A 22821-nucleotide genomic window follows, 5' to 3' on the forward strand; every position below is an offset into this window, starting at 1 on the left:
GCTGCCCCCAGTCATGTGACTTGTGCCTGCACTTTAGCAGAGCAATGTTTCTGGCAGGCTGCTGTTTTTCCTTCTCGATGTAACTGAATGTGTCTCAGTGGGACATGGGTTTTTACTATTGAGTGTTGTTCTTAGATCTACCAGGCAGCTGCTATCTTGTGTTAGGGGAGCTGTTATCTGGTTACCTTCCTATTGTTCTTTTGTTTGGCTGCTGGGGGGAAAAAGGGAGGGGGGTGATATCACTCTAAAGCTGGCCATAGATGTTGAGATTTTTAAAAGATCCGATCGTCATCGTGAGACCATGATTATCTTGGAACGATCGTACGATCGTCCAAATTGACCATCAACTAAAAAGACCAATTTGCAAGGAAAAAAAAGGGTAGCTGCCTGCTTGGCCCTGCAAACATAGATAGATTGCACTGGGACTGACAAAGATTTTTTAACCTGGCCGATCAATTTCCTGACAGATGTCCGACGAAAAATCGTAAGATGTTCGATAGTTTGAATCCCACTGACCGCACGATAATTTCGGAAGATTGGTCGACTTCGCTAAAAGTGGTCGTTCGGCAAGAGAAATCTTTGCATCTAGGGGGACCTTAACTTGCAGTACAGCAGTAAAAAGTGATTGAAGTTTATCAGAGCACAAGTCACATGACTTGGGGCAGCTGGGAAATTGACAATATGTCTAGCCCCATGTCAGATTTCAAAATCAAATGTAAAAAAATCTGTTTGCTCTTTTGAGAAATTGATTTCAGTGCAGAATTCTGCTGGAGCAGCACTATTAATGGATTCATTTTGAAAAAAAAAAATTTTCCCATGACAGTATCCCTTTAAAGAGAAATCTTGTTCTTTAATCTGTTATGTGTAAAATATTCTTTCTGCTAAATGTGTAATTTTCCATAGGACCATACGGCCAGATAATGTTGTCCGTTCAGTATATAAAGCAACTGGCTGTGCTGATAACACAAATCACCATGTGGTTTATTTGGAGCATGTAGTTGTACGTGTCAGTATTACGCACCCACGGCGAGGGGACCTTGCAATTTACCTGACATCTCCATCAGGCACAAGATCACAGTTGCTGTCTAACAGGTGAGTCCCTTGTGTTGTAGAAATGTTGGAAACTGTTTGGGGCTTAATTATTAGCATTACTAATATAAAGTTATTTACACTGACTTTGCATTTGGTTGAGATTTTTAGGGTTTAAATAAAAATACACATCTCATTTCAATGAAATTAAATGAAGATTTTTATTCATCCAGGTCATGGCATATCTAGTATAAGTAATTCTAAAACAACTGGACTTGCTGAGTAATTTGATTGATTCAATGATTACTTAGCAAGTCCAGTTGTTTTAGAATTACTTATACCTGTACTAGATATCTGATTTGAATGTTTATTTTAATACTCCAGCATTTGGAAGTGGGAAGTGAAAGGCTGATCAGTAATGTTATAATGATGTTTTCCGCATTTTAATTTATATCTATCCATATAAATGCAGAAATAAATTTTTTGATTGGGCCCACTGTATATTGATGCCATCTATGATTAGAGCAGGGATGCATTGAATCCAGGCTTGGGGCTGGATTTGGTCCTTTTCAGCAGATTTCGGATTCAACCAAAAAATCGCGTAAACTTTTCGTCACACGAAAAGTGAAGATTTGTTTTTCACTGCATAGTTCTTTTGAACCCTGCCTTGCCCTAATTTGGTTTGGGATTCAGCCAAAGCCTTCATCCAGGATTCAGTTGAATCCAAAAATAGTGGATTAGGTGCATCCCCATGGAAAATATTTGCCTAAACCAACAGAAATGTTTGAATCTTACTAAAATGGCACAGTAAAAATTGCAACGGCAAATATATTCCAATAAAGCACATGAAACAAAATTCTCTGTGCTCAGAAGTTTTATTGCATAGAGACCCCAGCAAAAGTGAGAACTGCATTGTGAAGTATGCCTTGTGTTATATACCTACAAATGTTTTATAGGGTTTCTAAATGCAGCTCACTGGGAAGCAAAATTGTGATTAGAATGTAGCCATAGAACAAACTTTACATGTATGTCTGACTCACCCAGAAGTTGTAAGGTTTGTAAAATATCATACTGTGACCACATTGTGCCCACTGTTCATTTATTGTGTCTGCATAGGAATTGCAGTTACTGCCCTTTTGCTCTGTAGCAAATATTGCTCTGTGCATGGCTATGCTTGTTTTAATGTGCATGTTTATTTATTTGCATATTGTTACATTGGACTTTTATATATTTATTATTATAAAATGTTTAATAAAATCAATAGAAAGAAGAAGAATGAAAGCCTAACACAACCCTATTTAGTAAACTCATGATGAATTTGTATACATTGCATCTTTAAATATTTTGCACTTCACTGCTTCTGCTTTAGCAATGTCCTTGATGGGTTTGGGTCTTAAAAATAGCTGCACATTATGGTTTAGAGCTGTCATTTTTTTCTTGCCCATGTTCATCACTAACACACCATATGTGGTAGTTTGGTGAATGTTCTAAAACCTGTTACGGTACTTGAAATGTTGCTCTGTGTCAATTGCTGCATTAAAAGGGGTTGTTCCTCAAATTAACTTTTAGTATGATGTAGAGAATGTCTGGGACAATTTACAACTGGTTTTCATTTTTTTATTATTTGTGGCTTTGAGTTATATAGCTTTTTATTTAGCAGCTCTCCAGTTTGCAATATCAGCAATCTGATTTCTAGGGTCCAAATTACCCCAGCAACCATGCATTGGTTTGAATAAAAGACTAGAATATGAATAGGAGAGGGCTTCAATATAAAGATGAGTAATAACAATACATTTGTAGATTTACAGAGCATTTGCTTTTTAGATGGGGTCAGCGACCCCCATTTGTAAGCTGGAAAGAGTAACAAGAAGACTATAAATAGCCATAATAGCCACACAAATTAGCCATTCTATAACATACTAAAAGGTGCACTACCCTTAAATTATTTGTGAGAGTGCTGCCCAATATATTACATTGCATTTCTCGGAGAAAGATTGGCAAAAGAATAGGCCAGGGTATGTGTACCCTAACTATTATATGTGGTCTAAGCATTGTGTGCTAAAGCTGTGGATAGGAGTGTTTCTTTACAGATTACCCTTCTATGTAATTATATATTACTGGTTATTTATATAGCACCAACACATTTATGTAGCGCTTTAGAGATTATACATCATTTACATCAGTCCCTGCCTCAGTAGAGCTTGGTCCCTATCACAGTCACACACACACTATAATCAATTTTGTCAGTAGCTAATTAACCTGAATTTTTTTTTGGCATGGGGAAGTAAGTACAAAGTCCATGCAGAAAGTGTGCATCAAACTTGGGATGCTAGAGCTGCAAGGCAAAAGTGCGAAGATATTACCTTCTGTATGAGATGTTTTGCCTCTAGTCCGTAATATGTAATATGATGTCATCTTTGGTTACAATGAAGTCTTGTAACACTTTAATCTGCCAAAATTCTATTTAATCTGATTTTACTCTCATTTCTATGTATGCCTGCTTTAAACTATAAGAAGTGTTTCTGCATGACAGATTAGCAGCGATACTCATTGTGCAATGTGTAACAGCATCTGGGGAAAGTAATTAAAGTCCTTTTGGTTTTGCTTATGGCACAAAATTGATAAGTAAGTTCCGGTATATCAGTATTTTATATTTATCTGCAGAATAACAAGCTCTTGCAGTGCTGTCAGCTTGATAAGAAAATAATTTTTATGTACACAGTTCCCCTTTGGAAGGGATTAGTATGCAAGAAAGTTAGAAAGCAATATGTACATATCTTATTTGCAGTCCTGCTCAATAGGAAAAACAATTTTCTTAACAGCAAGCTGTAAGGGAAGAAATAAACTTAAATTACACTAATTCCATATGATCTTCCTGAGTTTGAAGCAAGCATGTATTCTGATCACCTGATAAGATATAGGATAAGCTATAGAAAAGATAACCATTGGTTACATTGCTTGTCAAGTCACAGTTGCTTACAAAAAATAGAAACAAACAATAGTTGTTCAAACAAGAAATTCAGCTTTTACTACTGCAGGACAACATGATATCCTCTGTTTTTCACTCCAAGACAATCTGGACCCTAACCAGAGGTAAGAGTTAGATCCAGACAGCTAGGGAGACAGATTAAGGTGGCTAGTCTCTGCTTACTTAGATGATACATTTAGCAGGATTCTCCTTTCTTTACCCACGGAGGTGACCATTGAATGTTGCTAAAGTATGCATTAAACCTCATTTACAAAACTTGGAGAAGGGTCCAATTGTAACAAATGTGCCCAAATCACTTTAAACACTGGTCCATGCTTTGCAGTATATTGCATTTCCAAAATGCAGTACAAGGAGCATTATCTAACAGTCTATACAGTGCTTCCTGTGTATGGCAGCATTTATTCCCCCGTAGATGCCCCTACCTTGCATTTAACCTCAGAGAGCACAACTGAGTACAAGTACTGCGTCTAACTTCTGATAAGCAGTTTCAGCATTTTGCAGAGAACACCCTGTCAAAGGAAAATAAAACAAGAACATCCAATAACTGGATTAAAATAAAGCTTTAATATTTGTTTGAATTACCTGTGTTATTAGCCCTATTTGTACAGGTCACTTACATAGTGAGAGAGTAATTTTGTGGGTTGGATAAAATGTATTGAACGCAGAGAAATCTGTAGGAGGCACTTCAATCAAAATTAACATGCCTATTATGTGACTTTTCAAGCCACTGTGATTAGTATTCTTTGAGGTTTAGTGTAGTTACCTGTGGGCTTCAGATCTAAATGAAGTTCTTGGGATTTGTTTGTAACACAGCCTGTTAAAGCCCAAGGACATATATCATTTTTAAGCCAAGTGCTTACCTGGGGATTTTGCTGCATGCTCATCCATTCTGTTATTATCATCACTATTTATGTTTATTTCCTGCCAACATAATTAGTAGTGTTCGGCGAAGAGGCAACATCTTGCAAATTCAGTAACACAAAAAATATTTTCATGCAAGGAGAGAAAGGAAACAAAGCCCTAGCACCAAAGCAGTAAGGATCTACTTTATATCTGCTCTTATTAACTGTGTATTCAGTCAAGGCAAAGCACACAAATTAGGGACACCTTTCTCGCTAATAAGTTGAAGAGGGGAACATGTCACTGATTTGCACCATGGAACAAATTCAAATGAATAAAGTTGCTTACAGACTTAAATGATATTGGGGAAGTGTTTATATTGGTGACAAACATCACCGATGATGTTGCCCATAGCAATCATTCAGCAATTAGATTTCAACACTAACCTACATGTTAGAAAACAAAAGGAAAATCTGCTACTTCACCGGTGTTATTTGACTTCAGTTGTAATAAATATGCCCCTGATGTACTCTGTTTAGTTGACAGGGCATGCTTTACCTCAACATATAATAAATAGAAAATAAAAAAATATTTATTTTAAACTGTAATCTAGTGTTTCTGTTCCCACTGGGAGTTTTTGCAGTAAGTACTTTTTTCCTGAAGATACAGATAAATGCAACAGATGTAAAACGGTTGGCTCAAGGGGGAAATAGACAGTGATAGAGACATTTTGTGGTTGTTCTTCATTTTTAATTTTTTTGTAGTTTTGAATTATGCTTTTTGTGTTCAAAATTTTAGCAGCAATCTGATTGCTTGCATCCAATTTACCCTAGCAACCAGGCAGTGGGATGGATGAGAAGCTGGAAGATAAATAGGAGGGGGCCACAATAGAAAGATAAATAAAAAAAAGTAGCAAAAACAATGCAATTGTGGCCTCACAGAGCAAAATATTTTTGGCTGCTGAGGTAGCTGGCCCTAACTTGAATGCTGGAAAGAACAAGAAGAATAAGGCACATCATTAAATTATAAAAATAAATTGTAAAAAAATGACCAGCTAAAATGTTGCCAAGAACAGAACATTCAGTCATATGCTAAAATGTAACTTCCCAGGTCTACCTTCTCCTTTAAATTGTACAGACTTTCTCAAAAGTATCATGCCCAGTGCCCTTTCTTTAACATCAGACCTACAATATTGTACAGAATTGAGGTGCATTTGAGCTTTTAGTAGGACTCTACTTATACAGTGGATCCTCAACTTTACATCCCCTGATTTTAAGTTTTCCCTCATTTTACATTGTTGTTTTATGGTCCCACCTATATATTATGTACAACACATTTTTCTGGATTTTACACCATTTTTTTCTTGTCCCATGTAAAATGGGGGTTCTACTGTCGTTCAAGATTTACAAACTGTTTGATTATATCAGTGGCACTTATAGGACTTTAAACCAAAACATGAACTTATTTTATCATCTGTAAAAACTGAAAAAAATTCAAGATCCAATTTTATATGATGGAAAAGGCATTTCTTCACATATGTTCTGCACTTTGTCTCTAATACCACTGCATTAGCAACTTGAACCAAAGTGTTTTTTTAATAATCCCCTAGGGAAAGGAAAAAAGCATTGCTAAATATGCATTAAAGGATGGGGAAATGATCTGTTTTTAATGTGTTTTTGCCTAAAGCAAAAGCCAACAATCTGTTAGCAGCCTTGAATATTAAATGACAAAAAATACTGCAATGATTATAAAATATAATTTTCCTTGTCGTTGTCACTGCCATCCACTTAAAAAGACAAAAATCAGGAACTCGTTAGTCTTTAAAGAAGCAGCTTTGGTATTAATCAGATTGTAGTAGTGGGCCAGGGATAGAACTCTCTCTGGGCTCAAGAGTATTTTACGTTATACCTGTAATATTATATTGAGGTCTGCTGCTGTTTTGTCCCTTCCCTGAAAAGAGTAATGTTTTACTGGGTCCAGTAACTTATATAAGGTTGGTTGGACCACTCTTCTTTTCTCCTTCCTGATCTTATTAGTTATCTGGAGTATAATTCCTTGTGTTTGTTATATGTTAATTTAACCATTCCCTCACATGCATACACAAACTCCACATCCTTTTACTAACACTGGGTTCCTCTTCACACTATGGGCTCTGGGCAACCACTTTTGGTAATCCGTCATTACCTTACACTACTTTCTGCTATTCAAGAGCCCTCCGCTAAAGAGGGACTGTTTTTGTTTAGGTGCCAGAGGATATAAAAAGATGCATTTAAAAGTTGTGAAAAAACACTACACTGTAATACAGATTGAAAGTAACTTGTCGCCTTCACTGTGTATAAAGAGGTTAATTTTGTATCATGTTTTATTTTTCTTTATACAAGGGCTCCACTGACCTTTGCATAGTTTTCTTTGCACTAGTTTACTATAAATTAACGAGGCAGTTATTGATTTAGGGGAAATAAAGGGCAATTACAATCTGGATCTAGGTTTGATAGAAAGTCTTACAAGAAACAGGCCACCTTTTAATTACAGAAATCACAGCTGGGAGAAAAAGGAACTCTCCCTGCAGCAATATAAACAGTAAAATGGTTTTGAGCACATTAAAGATTGAATTCAGCTGCTGTGTTTTTTTTTTTTAAAATTAAATCTTTTGGTTTAAATGTGTTTCTTTTGCCTATTTACAGACTGTTTGACCATTCTATGGAAGGTTTTAAGAACTGGGAGTTTATGACAACTCATTGTTGGGGAGAAAGAGCCTCAGGAGACTGGACCCTGGAAATATATGATACGCCATCCCAGCTGAGAAACTTTAAAACACCAGGTATAATTTAACTGAAATTATCTGAAAATTCTAAATGAATATACAGGTATGGGACCTAGTATCCAGAATGCTCGGGACCTGGGGCTATCCAGATAATGGATCTTTCCATAATTTGGATCTTCATACCTGAAGTCTACTAGAAAACCGTGCAAACATTAAATAAACCCTTTAGGCTGATTTTGTTTCCCATAAGGATTAATTAAATCTTAATTTGGCTCATGTAGAAGGAACGGTTTTATTATTAAAGAGAAAAAGGAAACAGTTCTTAAAAAATTGGATTATTTGGAAAATATTTGGTCTATGGGAGACCACCTTTTCATAATTCGGAGCTTTCTGGATAATGGGTTTCTGGATAACGGATCCCATACCTCATTTACTGTGTGCCAAATTTGTAAGCCTTTCTAGGAGTAAAAAGCTGCGGGTATATCTTAGAAGTGAAGGATGATGACAGTATGTGATATTACAGTATATAATAGAAAGATTGTTACTTTTTATTTGTGTTTCTGAAAATGGCTGAAAATACATTCTGACTACTGCTTTACATAAATAAATGAGTGATGGGGATATTTGATTTTTTTTAAATATTGACAAAAATGGCTGAACATTATCATGTACCATTATAAGTTTTTGACAGTTGAATGGAAAAATGTTTTTGTTGTTGTTTACTTTGACTCCCTTTTTCTCTTCTAAGGAAAATTAAAAGAATGGTCTTTAGTTCTCTATGGTACATCGGTTCATCCATACTCCCCTAGAAATGATGTCCCCAAGGTGGAAAGAGTAAGATCTAGTCCGATAGATGAGCCTTCTGAGGATTACAGCATGGATGATTATACAGGTGAAGGCACAATATAAAATAATAAGCAATAAACTGTACATGCTATATATGACTATTGCATATTTTGTTAGTGCTTTGTTAAAGCTTTTTTTATATTAACAATAACTATGTGTACAATAAAAAAAAAATATTTCCATGAAACAAAATGTCATCTTTACCAAAAGGCCCTTGTGATGTTGAATGCAGCAACATAGGATGTGATGGGCCCGGGCCAGATCACTGTAGTGACTGTCTCCACTTTTATTACAAGGCTAAAAACAACACAAGGTAAGTAGTCAGTTTATACCCACGTGTTCCCCTGTACTTTGTTTAGAACATGCCACAATGATTGGCATATACCATTGGTAGACTTCCTTACTGGATTCTGTAACTGTTTAAAGAAAGTGGTTTTTAATTATTTGAAAAGAACATTCAAATCAAAACATTGTCATACTGGCTGTGTAGAATTCCTACTGTGTCTTAAAGTTTATTTTTTGTCTGAGCAAGATTGGCAGAGATTGTTCAATCAATACACTGCTGCTTGGCGAGAGGGACGTGAGCTGATCTAATAGTGCAAAACATAATGAAAATCATACTGTCCTAAATGGAATACATCCAGCCAAATAATGTAAGGCTCCATCTAGAATAGTACAGTCACAACTTGCTGTTTATCCTGTTCCACTCCTAAATTAAAAATTGTGAGGTTAACTAGACCTCACTCTGATTATGATAGAACTGAAGATTATTCATTTTTACAGATTTTAGCGCAAAGATAAAAAAACCTAAAATACAAGAGAAGATATACTTTAGGCTGTAGTGTCAATATACGGTTGGAATAAGCTAATAATAGTTAATTCATTATTCAATTCATGGTGTGTTCTGGTACTTTAATGGGAGAGTAATTTAAAAGTGTTCTGGAATGTGACTTACTTAATGGGTTTTCTTGAGTATAGTATATACAACTATGCAGGAAGAATCTGCGCTATGTTGATACTTGAGGCCTCAATGGGTTTCTAAAAAACTACAATCAACAATCCTAATATTAAGATAACAGCAAACACTTTATCACAAATAAGAAAAGGTATGTTTAGTGGACAGTTAACATTTATTCACCATCAAACTCTTATGGGCATATTTATGAGAAGGTGAAAAAAATTAAAAACACAACAGTTTTTCAGCATTGATCTACACAGTAGTCTTTTAAGTGGGCAATACCCACATTTTCAACATTAGTTCAGTAAATCGGGCTTGTACGGATCATACTTTTTGTCTGTTTTAATTAAGACATATCTATGGTTATTGTTATTTATTAAAACTAAACAGGGCAAAATCTGAATATAAAAGTAAAATTATATTCTATTTCCTGTACTCATGAGCAGGATCAAAACAAATCAGCAGTCCACTGAGAATGGTTTCATTCAGGATAATGCAATGGCACATATTATTAGAAGAATATATTTTTATTTAAAAGGCTTTATGAAAAAGTGTTTTATGCATGGGCTTTTTAATGTGATATTTAGAAAGACCAGCTTTGTTCAAGTGTATAGTTTTCTTTTTAACGCTTCTTAATTGCTTCTCATGTATTCCCCTTCTACACTCTTTAAAGTAAAAGCAAACATTCATGTATAAAGTATACATTATCATTTCTCGCAGGATTTGTGTATCAGACTGTCCCACTGGTCACTACCTTGCAGACAAAAAAAGATGCAAAAAATGTTTCCCACACTGTGACACATGCGTGGGAAGTCGAACTGACCAATGCACAGCATGCAAACCTGGCTTCTACTTAAATGAAGAAAGCAACAGCTGCATAACAAACTGCCCAGAAGGCTTCTACTTGAATGAAAGTAAGCTCATTTATAATGCATTCTTCTTTCATGAATGACAAATGTTTCCACATGTAAAAACTGGTCATTTAAGTTTCAGAATCTGCAGAAGAAGCACAGAACCAACCATAGACAAAGCAAGAAAAGCAACAATTAAGCATCAGCCTCTAGATAAACACTATGATTATAGGATAAAGCAGAATCTTTAGTGATCCCAGCACAAGCCTAAATAAATAGTAATAAGAGCAGATATTGTTCCTGTCTCCAATAAGAAAGAAAATACCTGTAGGCAGTACATAATGTGCCATGTGAGCCCCTGGAATGACATTGATACTTGGTTACTTTTTGGGGAATTTGAAGCCAGACATCTAGGTTTAGTGACTTGTTCTACCTACATGTTTTCATTTAATATAATCATCTTTAGCTTAGGTACACTACTATAAACAGAAGCTTTGATAAAGCAAATCGATTTAATAATTGTGTAGAGCGAAAGTAGCAAAGAAAGTGTAAGAAATTACTGCAAAGGGAAAATTAGAATCAGAATCAGCTGTCCCTGATTTCTATTACAGACCCTGGTTTTGGCTTTTTGCCCTTTGTTTACTGCACGGATGTATTTAATAGCTTTCAATAGATCTCTTTACTTTACTCATTGTTTGTACTAACACTATTTGGTACAGTTATTAAAAAAAAAAAGGTTTTCAAACACAACTGCAGTTTAATTACCATGACCTTTACATAAAGTCATATGTAATGTGTGTGGCGCATTTCCTTTCCTTTTTTTAAAGAGCTGAAAAGTGCCCCTAGAAATGACTTTCAAATGTTAGCTTATATATGAATTCTATATGACACTTGAGCCCTTCCCCATAGCCTATTCACAAAGCACCCACCACTTGATATCTGAAGTTGTAGCCATTTATTACTGATGTGTTTTTTTATAGAATCTATAGATTTTCTATAACAGGTTGTAGCTAATTACCTCACACTAGCTCTGGTGATTGTTGCTGCACAGTGCACAAGATAATGACATCAACTTTGCAAAGGCTATTGCATCAGTGCCAGCCCCAAATAACTACAATTTGAGTCAATATACAGCTCAGAAGGCTTCAAATAGATGAATTGTAACAAAGCTTGGGTGTACTATGCTATAATCATAAAACCTTTTTCTGTCCCTCAGAATATTTGCTATTATATCAGGCCTGTAAACCTGGTTTAATGCACTTTTATTCTAAAGGGCTGATCAAGTAATTTGATATTACAGCTAGTTTGCATTAATAGTAGAAAAATCACCTTCACCATTGATTTATAAAGAAAAAATATAGAAATTAAAATGAGTAAAAAATACAGAGTTTGGAAGTAGTTTCTTTTTTCAACCTTCCTCTCCTTTTAAAAGAAAATAAGGTAACTTTTATGTGGTGCTTTTACCTTCAACTGAGTTGAATGGGAAATGCCTTAAAGGTGTTCCGGGGGGGGGGGGGAGGTTCCATGCGGCAAAATGCCAGTTCTGGTGCTGTCAGGCTTTTTCTGTGCAAGGCATTAAACATTAACTGAGCATGAAACTCTACAATTTGACATGTTAAAAATGTTCTTCACTTTATACTTTAATATTTGGAAAGATATAGAAAGCTTTAATTCAAAGCAAAGAAAATGCTCACTAATATTATACAGACACAACTTGACTGAAGGTAAGACAATGTATTTAATGTTTTTAATGCAAGTTTTTATTTATATTAAAATGTTTGCTCTGGGATCATATTTATAGATAAGGCCCTTTGTCGAAAATGCAATGAAAACTGTAAGAGCTGCACTTCAGAACACACCTGCACTGAATGCAAACCTGGCCTAAGGTAAGAAAGTATGACTGATAGACTATTCGACGGGAGGTGATATTGAGTTTGATTATTCTAAGATGTAACATTTTGTAATGAAGGTTTGAAAAACAAATCCATCAAAGGGAAGATGAGAAATGAATGCAGTAATAGGCTTTCAGTTGCCCTGGGATATGACACCTTGGTAAACTACTAATGATGTGTGCTCTTTAAGTGAACTTAAGGTTCAAGCAATAGCAAATATCCCTTGGCTATGCTGATAACCTCAGCAATAAGTTGCCGCCCCTCACATAGTTCACTTTTTATATAATGTGTTTTTCCCTCTGCAAATGAGTTTTGCTTTACATAAAACTGCAGTTAGATCAATTACATACATGATATAGTACTTAAAGGAAAACCACACCCCCATACAACGTGGGTCTCTCTAAAAATATATATTGCATAACATTTCAAATGTAACACCCCTATAAATGAAGCATTTTCAGAAAAATTTACATTTTTTGTAGTATGTTCCCTTGGGTTATCCTAAGTAGAAAGTTTCCATCCCCTGAGATCACCAAGGGCACACATACATGTTAGGTCACATCAACCAATGAATGGACAAAGTTCTGTCTTTTATTCCCCTTGCTTATTTCCTGTCTGGTGATCTCTGAGGGACTTCACAGGTCATCACAAAATGGTGGTTCAAGGTAAAAGGGCAATGTTAACTGAAATAGATATTCCAGTTTTGGTTTGGTTCTTTAATAGGTCACATAATATCAACTATCTCTTAAGTAAGTATTAATTTTGGGGTATAGTATTCCTTTAAATTAGGCTGTGACCATACATGACTTGAATTTACATAGATTTTTTTCATTGTAATCATGTTGACTAAGCTCTAGACTGTGCTGTTTCCACTGTGGAAGAAAAAAGGCCGTGTACGCTAGTCCTTTATATCAAATATTAATTTCATGTTGTATTGTTGCCAAATTGAGAGATGATGGCTGTTATTGCTCAGCTATAGCAGATAACTTGTCAGTATCACTTGGTTTTTGTTTAGTGATTCCTGTGTGAAAGCAATCCATAAAGTTCAATGGGGTTTTGTATCTGTAAAACCCTTGCCCAGAACGGAAAGCGTACTTCAGTTGCGCATACATTGCAGTCACTGATTTCCTTGTTTCAATCATTTACATAAATAGAGACCTATTATTCTATTAATCTTTCTTCTTCAAGATTCCTGAGAAAAGCACAAGAGGGCAAATGAGTCAAATAATACATATTTATGACTCCTCGTGTTAATTGCTTCAGTTGTCCCTCATTTTTATTCAGCTCACATTTGTTTCCCACAGAGACAGTGCTTGCAAAAAATCTATCATACTGTTCCTCCTAACTGCTTAGAGACAAATTACGCTAAACATATATCTATATTTATGTATTTCTTTTAAAGTTTACAAGGGTCAAAATGTGCTGTGAGTTGTGAAGATGGAAAATATTACAGTGCCCTTAAAAAGGAGTGTGATCCATGTCACAGATCGTGCGCCACATGTTCAGGTATGGATTGGGAGTAAGAGTACAGGAATGGAATGCTCAATTAAAAGAAACAAATTAAACTACTGGGAATACTCAGTCCCATAGTTTGCTGTAGGGCAGTAAATAAGTATTTAGCCCAGGTATCGCCTTAGTTATTCTTTATCTGGGCACTAGGATAGCAAATAAACACTCACTTGAAAGCTCATCCAAAATGGCCTTCAAGCTGAGCTTCTATAACTACTGCTTCAGCCCCATGGGGCTCCGCGCCACAGTCTAAGGGGTGTGATATAAAGTATATATAATACACAAAAGCCATGAATATCTTGTAAATTATAGCCTTATAAACGGTGAGTTCTGATGTCATCAGTTATAAACGGTGAGTTCTGATGTCATTTCTGTCACATGACTCACCGAAATTTGTGTATTATAATAAATAAAGTACCCCCCAGTTGCAAAATATGAGGATATTAGAAGTTACCTTGGAGTTCCATGACCTGTATAAAAACACTCGGCCTTCGGCCTCGTGTTTTTATATGGTCATGAAACTCCTTGGTAACTTATAATATCCTTATATTTTACAAAAGGGGGTACTTTATTCACTATATATTTAACTGCTATTCGTTTATACAGGTTTACCTGAAAATTTCCTGTAAAAAGCAATGACAAGTACCGTTTTGCTATAGTTAGGATAATCAATGGTATTATGTAGTGTGTTTGTATATATTGTAGAACAAGAGACTCAGTTTCAGATATCTGTTTTTAATAGTTACACCTATATATACAGTATATATATATATATATATGATCTTTCCTCTAGGACCAGCAATAGACAACTGCATAAACTGCACAGATGGAACATTATTTGAAGATGGAAAATGTGTGCAGATGTGTAGTTCTGGATATTATCTGACTCAATCAAAAACAAATGCTTACAAAACTTGCAAAAAGTAAGTAGAGGTTGCTCAAGCCTTGTATAATACAGTATGTTGGAAGAATAGCTATATATCACAAATCCTTGCAACAGAATGTGCCGTAGTCATGGAACACAAGAATTTATTAAAATCTGTAGGGAAATATCAAACATGTAACAAAGATGCCTGAGCATTGCACATACCATCTCCTGCAACTCCAGTTGTGCTTTTCACAGTCCTACTGGCAATAAGCATTATTGACAGAACTAGAAACATTGTACTCTGAATATAAAGCATGCTAATTAATGGAAAGTCCTTAATCTAATGGAACCTTTCAATCACCTATGCACATCAGATTACCATGCAGACAGCCTGTCACAGCCACTTAGCAAGATGCCCTCCCTCCTGCTTTCATTTCTGTTAAATAAAATGAGCATAGACATAAACCGGTGGATATGTTATATAGTTTATTTTTGCTTCACTCCCCCTTTAATAAAATACCTTTACATTGCAATTTTGTATCATAGCTGAGTTGCTATGCTTATTATTTTTCCCTGTTCTCTTCTTTGTCCCTGTTATAGTTCTCTACTAGGTGGATAAATCATCTCTATACTTCTAGTGATATTCTTGGGTCCATGTTATTTTTCTAATCTTTTATTTTTTAAAACAAGCCCTTCACAGAGTGACATGGGTGGTTAAAGAAAACACTGTGGCTCTTTGCAATAGCCTTGAGTAGTCTCTTTGCTTTCAGCCTAACACATACAACTAGAGTCCTGCGGGTTGAGTACCCGCGGGTTACCTGTGAGTATACTTGCAGGTTTGAGAGTTGCAGGTCTTAGCTATAGCATGTTTTACTACTTTACACATACTACTGTGCAGGTCTTGCAGGTCTGATCTATAGCAAGTTTTACACATGTTTTAAACTTTTTTTCTGCCTGCCCACTTCTGATGATGCCACTTCCAGTTTGCAGCAACAGCACTTATTGTTTAATGGTGGTCAGCAAGTTTTGGATCGGGTTGGAAATACAGCAGTTGCGGGTCAGGTAGCAGGTCCAAGCGGGTAAAAATCCAGGTTGTGGGTTTCAAAAATTGGTTCTGCACAGAACTTTACACAGAATTGCTCGTAGATATGTGCATCATATCATGGAGATAAGGAACTTTCTTTATATAATCAGTAAAATATGTTGTGCTGTTTCTGAAATAATTCACTGATGCATATTGAAAGGCAAGAGTGTAAAGAAAAGGTTCTCTTCCCAGCAACCCAACAAAACCCACATACACACTTTATCAAATATCTTTTTAAATCTCGTCTAAAGCATTTTGCAAAAAAAAAAAACCCTTTCAGTTGCATCCTGCTGTGTACTGGACAGTACAGTGTAGCCCCTAAACAGGAAACAAGACATTAAACAGAACATCGCATGGATTAACCTGCTAAAATCCAGCATAAACAAATTCCCTCAATTTTAAATAACAGTGATATTTTTAGATTTCATTTTCATACAAACCCTTACATCTTTCTGCATATTTACTATTTCATGAAAAATCTATTTTTAGTGCCTGTTAAGGAGTCAGGTCTGTGATAGTTGAGTAACATGCCACTCATACAAGAGTAATGTAATGCATTCTTTGGATTGTAATTATTCAAAATATCTGACAGGTGTGATGCCAGCTGCCAAACATGCTCCGGCCCAGGAGACAGAAATTGCACAAGTTGCCAAGATAACTATGTTCTGGAAGGCAGTGTCTGTGTTGTGGGAACGGTCTGTAAAGATGGTGAGTTGATGGTAGCTAAAAGCTTTCCTGTCTAATTTTAACTGAAGCCACAAAGCTGGAAATGTTTTGCATTACTTTTAGTTGTAATAATACCTATTTTTGGTTTTCATATTAATGTAATTTCAACTCCTGCTATAATAAATCTTCCACTGGAAAGAAAGATTGAAAATATTTTTTTGATAACTACGTTTATAACATTCCCCCCAATGGGTTCTTTGAACATGATTTAATGGTGATAAGAGTAAATGAGTCCGCCATTAAAGGAGAAGGAAAGGCTTTGTGCACTTGGGGGAGCCAAATGTTAGGCATCCCAAGAGATTGTATTGACTTATCTGAAACCCTGGCCCGTGCTCCTATCAGCAGAAAACTGCACCGGCTCGGTGAGCACAACGCATCGATCCTCTTCCGGCTTCTTCTTTCTTCAAATTTCCCAGGGCAGACGCATGCCCAGTTGTACGAAAAAGCCAACTTTTTAGTTAAAGTAGTGTACAAAGATTGGAGTATATAGCACCTTCCACCAAACATGAAAGCACAAAAATGGTGTGCAGGGTCAAGGATTAATGATAAATATTAAGAGGACAGAAAAAGAATGACCCCCAATTTGCACCACCCCATTCATTATTCAGTGAGTCCCATGACAGGAGGTAAAACTAAACCTTTGATTTACATTAGTTAAAATCGACCAAGGTGAAAAAATCCCAAACAATTAAAATTACAAAAAGGAGGAGCACATCATTTGCTGCATACAGTAGTCTACCCCCGATGCTCTAAAACTTGATCGTGTTCAACCTGATAAGATCATATAGAGCGCATCATTCGTGGGATAGGCTACATCAAGTTCTATGAGTAATGGCAAAAAACAACCATGGTGGTGCTCAGTGCCCAAAGGGTTAATACACTAGTATGTGCAGAGATTTAACGTGCGAGCAAAACCAACTGTGGGCAATGTAACTGTCAGTCCTCCACAGTAGCCGCAGCACCCTCTGTATGACAGAAATATGAAAACCAGAAGTCTGACTTGAAGGGTTAAGTGATCAGCGTTCCACAAACGCAACCCCTATGGTGTCATTAGGCTATCCTCCCACGGTGCACCCCCAGTATTACTGACGGGTCCGTGGTAAGGTAAATTGCGACGCAAAAGAACTTCAGTTACAGCTAATGTGCTTCCTGCCTAATTGAGCTAATATTACTGAGAGGCGCCTGACGCGCGTTTCACTCGCTCAGCGAGCTTTGTCAAAGGCAATCTGCGGCGCGAAGAGGAGTGCATCTATATATAGGTACGGAAAAACCGTTACCATTCAAATCAACCAATGCGCATTAGTCTTAATCTCATAAACCAATGCGCACACTTCTGGAGACTCGTGGGGAGGAGCGAGTACTGCTCATTCAGTGTCCCCAGTATACGCCTGCTTGAAGCTAATCTGCTGATTTAAATACAAAGTATCTACTTGCATTATCAGTGTTTGAGGGAGATGAGATTACAGACTTGTCATTTCTTTGTAACATTTCCTTAAACACGATAACTAGTATCAAATGGTAGGGAAATGGATATTTAGTGTATGGCTAGTCGTGACAGATTAAACATTGTATCCAAGATAACTCAGGACATATTATTGTCAGAAATAAAAGGCCATCCTGGGCAACATATTAGAGAACATGGATAAGTCTCAGGACATATTATTGTCAGAAATAGAAGGCCATCCTGGGCAACATATTAGAGAACATGGATAAGTCATGGGTATTTCAAATAAAGAAATTCATAGTGATACTCTCATTCATACCATCAGGGCCCATGGCATGCATATTAAAAATCCATTCACTCTCTTTAGCCAAGAGGGATGATTCCAAATCACCTCCTCTAATTCCAAGAGATATTTTGGATAATCCAGTCACTAGGAGACCTTTACTATTATGATTGTGATATTCCAAAAAATGTCTGCTCACTGGAGGTAATTTCTTATCCAATTTAATCCATTCCGGTGCCCTGTCAATACTTGCCACATGCTCTAGTATCCTTTTCTTGAGGGCACGATTTGTTTTGCCAATATATATTTTCCCACAGGGACAGGTCAGCATATAGATCACACAGTCAGTGTTGCATGTAAAGCATTGAGTGATATTGTGTCGTTTGCCGAACCTATCAGAGACCGAAGATTTATTATGCATATATCGGCAGGCTCTACATTTCCCACATGGGAATGTGCCAGTTCGTGTTGTTCTATTATTCTGTTTACCAAAATGGTTCTTGACCAATCGATCCCGAAGGTTAGGTGCCCTACGACAACACGTCAACGGTCGAGGTCCCAGTACACTCGATAGAACTGGATCCGTCAATAGAATATGCCAATGCTTCTTGAGTATGGAATCAATGTATGGCCATTGTTTGCAATAAGTACTGATAAACCGTACTGTCTGTGACTCTTGGTTTACAGAATTCTTGGTTCTATTGAATAAACTGTCCCTCGGGGTCCTAAGGGCCCTTGAATAGGCTTTCCGAATCAATGTCAAGGAATAACCCCTTGCAATCAAACGTGTGGTAAGTTCACTGGACCGTGCCTTAAAAGTGGTAGTATCTGAACAGTTACGCCTCAACCTGATGAATTCACCTGTTGGAATACCCTTTTTGGTGGATGCTGAATGGTGACTCTCAAAGTGTAGAATGGAGTTGGTGGCCGTAGTTTTCCGAAATAAGTCGGTAGAAATAGACCCATCATCATTTAATGTGAGGGTGATGTCCAAAAAATCAATACTACGATTACTAATGGTATGTGTTAATCTGACATTCAGATTATTATCATTTAGTGCCAGCAGAAATTCACTGAGTAGCTCCTGGTTACCAGTCCATAAAAATATCAGCTCATCAATGTAACGGTACCAGGATGAAATGAAGGGTGTAAACCGGGACATTGTGTCACCAAAGACCCAAAAAGCCTCCCACCAGCCCATGAAAAGGTTCGCATAGGTGGGTGCAAATGCAGCACCCATCGCAACCCCTCTCACTTGTAAGTAGAATTTCTCATGAAACACAAAAAAGTTGTGACTAAGACAGAATTCAATTAGATCAGCCATAAAATCAATATATTCGCTGTCCCAATCACTTTCAGTTTCCATGAAAAATCTTGCTGCACATAATCCATTTTTGTGCGAGATGGAGGAATACAATGATTCCACATCACAGCTAACCAAAAGAGTACCTGGATCTGCCTTAACATGTTGGAGTTTGTATAATAGATCTCCTGTATCTTGGATATAGGAGGGAAGGTTCACAACAAATCTCCTCATTTTTGAATCTATGTATTGGCTAGCCTTCTCACATAAGTTCCCATTACCCGATACAATCGGACGGCCAGGTGGTTTGGAGATGTTTTTGTGCACTTTTGGCAGCATATAAAATATGGGGGTGATAGAAAATACATTAAGCAGAGCTTTGTATTCACCTTTGCTAATAAGACCAGTCTGGTGGCTATCAGTGATAAGAGTATTATACATAGTTCTAAATGTAGTAGTTGGATCGCAATGTAATTTATGATAACATTGGTTGTCATTCAATTGTTTCAGAGCCTCTGTCAGATACATGACTCTTGGCCAGATGACAACATTCCCTCCTTTATCAGAGGGTTTAATGATAACATCATCCCAGTCCCTAATTTGTTGTATAGCTGAACGTTCAGCTTGTGTCAGATTGTCCTGACCAGGCTTAGGCAGATTCATGAAGTCTCTCATAACCAATTCCCCAAAAATGTTAACCGCTGGGCAGATATTTTTAGGTGGCATAAAACGGCTTTTAGGTTTCAAGGTCTGTATTGGTTCAGTTTGTTCAGAGATTAGATCTTCTAAATCACTTTTTTTAGTTAAAGTTCGGCATTTCCTTCTACTGGGCATGTGCGGATGACCGAAGAGGATCGCACCGTGGTGCTCACTGGTATAACCCCCGGCCGGTGCAGTTTTCTGCTGATAGGAGCACTGGACCGGGGTTTCAGGTAAGTCAATACAATGACTTGGGTGTGCCTAATATTTGGCACCCCTAGTGCACTAAGCCTTTCCTTCTCCTTTAACATGCTAGTAGAGGTCATTGGTAAGCTATGGTTTTCATCCTATAGTTAACTCTAAAATTGATGGCAGGCCAATTTTGGGAGGAAGATTTAGTTAAACTGTGTGTGGCTAAAAAGTATTTTGTGAAGTTGTTAAAGAACCACCTGTGTTTTAACAATACTGTTTGAGTGTCCTTTAAACCATATAACACTAGCAAAGAAATATTTAAACAGCTATGGACTGGTTCCAGTGCCCCAAAGTATTTTTTCAAGCTAAAAGTTTATTTCACTGCATTAATAAATTATTTTAAGGTAAGTAACAAGTTTGTACAATCTCTTCTACATATTCAGTACTTTTTAGAGATGCTGTTTTAATTTTCTTGAGATCTGAATCAGTACTTTATTACTATATAAGAAAAGGCACTTGAATGGCCACATAACAAAGACACACTAAATTAAATATTACGTTTTCACATCAGTTAAACCTGCATAAACTCCAATACAGAAGGCATTTAGAAGTGTGAACCCAAGTTGGGCTGTTGCATGTCAACAGAGGACACACTGCTGCTTTGTGAAGGAGCATTGGGATTACAGGAAATAGGAATTCATGGTACTCTGACCAGAAACAGTGTACTTTAAAGGGATACTGTCATGGGAAAACATGTTTTTTTCAAAACGCATCAGTTAATAGTGCTATTCCAGCAGACTTCTGCACTGAAATCCAATTCTCAAAAGAGCAAACAGAGTTTTTATATTTAATTTTTTTATATTTCATTTTGAAATCTGACATGGGACTAGACATATTGTCAGTTTCCCAGCTGCCCACAGTCATGTGACTTGTGCCTGCGCTTTAGGATGGAATTACTTTCTGGCAGGCTGTTATCTCTCCTACTTAATGTAACTGAAGGAGTCTCAGTGGGACTTGGCTTTTACTATTGAGTGTTGTTCTTAAATCTACTAGGGAGCTGTTATCTTGCGTTAGGGAACTGCTATCTGGTTACCTTCCCATTGTTATTTTGTTAGGCTAATTAATAGTGATGGACGAATTTGGGGTGTTCCGCTTCGCTGAAAAATTTGCGAAACGGTGCCGGCGTCTTTTTACACCGGCGAATTTTCGATGCGGTTTCACGAATAAATTCGTCCATCACTAGATATCGCTCCAACTTGCAGTACAGCAGTAAAGAGTGACTGAAGTTTATCAGAGCACAAGTCACATGACTGGGGGCAGCTGGGAAACTGACAATATGTCTAGCCCCATGTCAGATTTCAAAATTTAATATAAAAAAATATGCGTTTTGAAAAAAACATAGTTTTCTCATGACAGTATCCCTTTAAGCTTAGTTCCCTGCTGTGATATACAGTATGTATCATCACAGCAGGAAGAATCTCTGGTCATCACTTTATAAAACAGCAATGTGGTTCACCATACCTCACACAGAGAATCATTCATGCCTGATAGAGGTGAATGATGTCAGACTGAGCAAAGTTGTGCCTGGAGTGAAGTTGAGCCAAGCCTTGAGGCCAGTTTAGTATATTGGCACTGAAAAATGATACTGGGAAATATGGAGAGTTTACTCTCTGCAATAACAACTAGAAGGAATATATATATAGCAGTCTTAGCTGTACTCTATATTGAAAGAGAAACTTGTATGTTTCTTTTAGGTCATTTTTAACAAAATACTGTGTACTTGCTCTATGAAATGGAAGCTTTGGGCTTAACCTTTATCAAGGTATTTCATTTCTGTTTTGCTGTGCAGTCAGGTCAGACACAGTATGTGCGTGTGTTCTGGTGATTAATGACAGTGTTTGACTTTTATTCTTATCTGGTCAATTATTACTTGTTTTTGTTAAAGGTTTTCTGTTAAACTTTTTTTCAATCCAGTGACACTGTTTTTTTTTTAATATTGTCCATGCCTTGACTTCAGCAGGTATCAAAGAATTGCCATGTTCATACCAGCCTTATATTTACAGGGTAGTAGAAGCAGCTTTGGTGTCAATGCTAAATGCTATTTGAGTTCTACATATTATCCATCTACATAGTTCATCTTAGCAGAGAAGTCATTAACATGCACTAGTTAACCAAATATACATTCTAGAAAGAAGAGTTATGATACCTGTCTCCTTAAGCACTATACAAGTGGTTGTTTTTTTTTTTTTACAAATCTATTCTATTATGTATATTGATTTTACATCAATCAATTTACTATGATTTCTAATTTTCTACTGTTGTGTTTTTTTCTCCTCCTTTCATCAATGGATTCCAATCATTCATTTCTGGACCACTATATTCCTTCCTGTCGAAAAAAAATGTTGAATTGAAATTTCCTTTCGATGGACCAAATTTCCTTGTTTCCTGCTCCTGAATGGTTTCATCTGCCTGTTCTTACCAATCAAACCTTCCTCTGTGTGCACCGTATCCTCTTCAAAATCTTCCCATTTCTGCTCCTTTCTA

General features: G+C 36.7%; 1 protein-coding gene across 8 annotated transcripts in view; it reads left to right on the forward strand.

The window, feature by feature from the left end:
• The window catches only part of pcsk5.L (proprotein convertase subtilisin/kexin type 5 L homeolog), a 237696-nt gene that overhangs the window by 128240 nt on the left and 86635 nt on the right, over positions 1-22821 (forward strand). For 3 of the 8 annotated variants that reach the window (XM_018248748.2, XM_018248754.2, NM_001095208.1), the window contains 9 exon segments: positions 904-1092; positions 7543-7679; positions 8371-8514; positions 8679-8781; positions 10147-10340; positions 12079-12163; positions 13572-13675; positions 14472-14601; positions 16223-16338. In XM_018248748.2, the coding sequence (XP_018104237.1) occupies positions 904-1092; positions 7543-7679; positions 8371-8514; positions 8679-8781; positions 10147-10340; positions 12079-12163; positions 13572-13675; positions 14472-14601; positions 16223-16338 (1202 nt within the window). 8 annotated transcript variants of the gene reach the window in all.

This window comes from Xenopus laevis, chromosome 1L (genome assembly GCF_017654675.1).
Source record: "Xenopus laevis strain J_2021 chromosome 1L, Xenopus_laevis_v10.1, whole genome shotgun sequence".
Taxonomy (NCBI): domain Eukaryota; kingdom Metazoa; phylum Chordata; class Amphibia; order Anura; family Pipidae; genus Xenopus; species Xenopus laevis.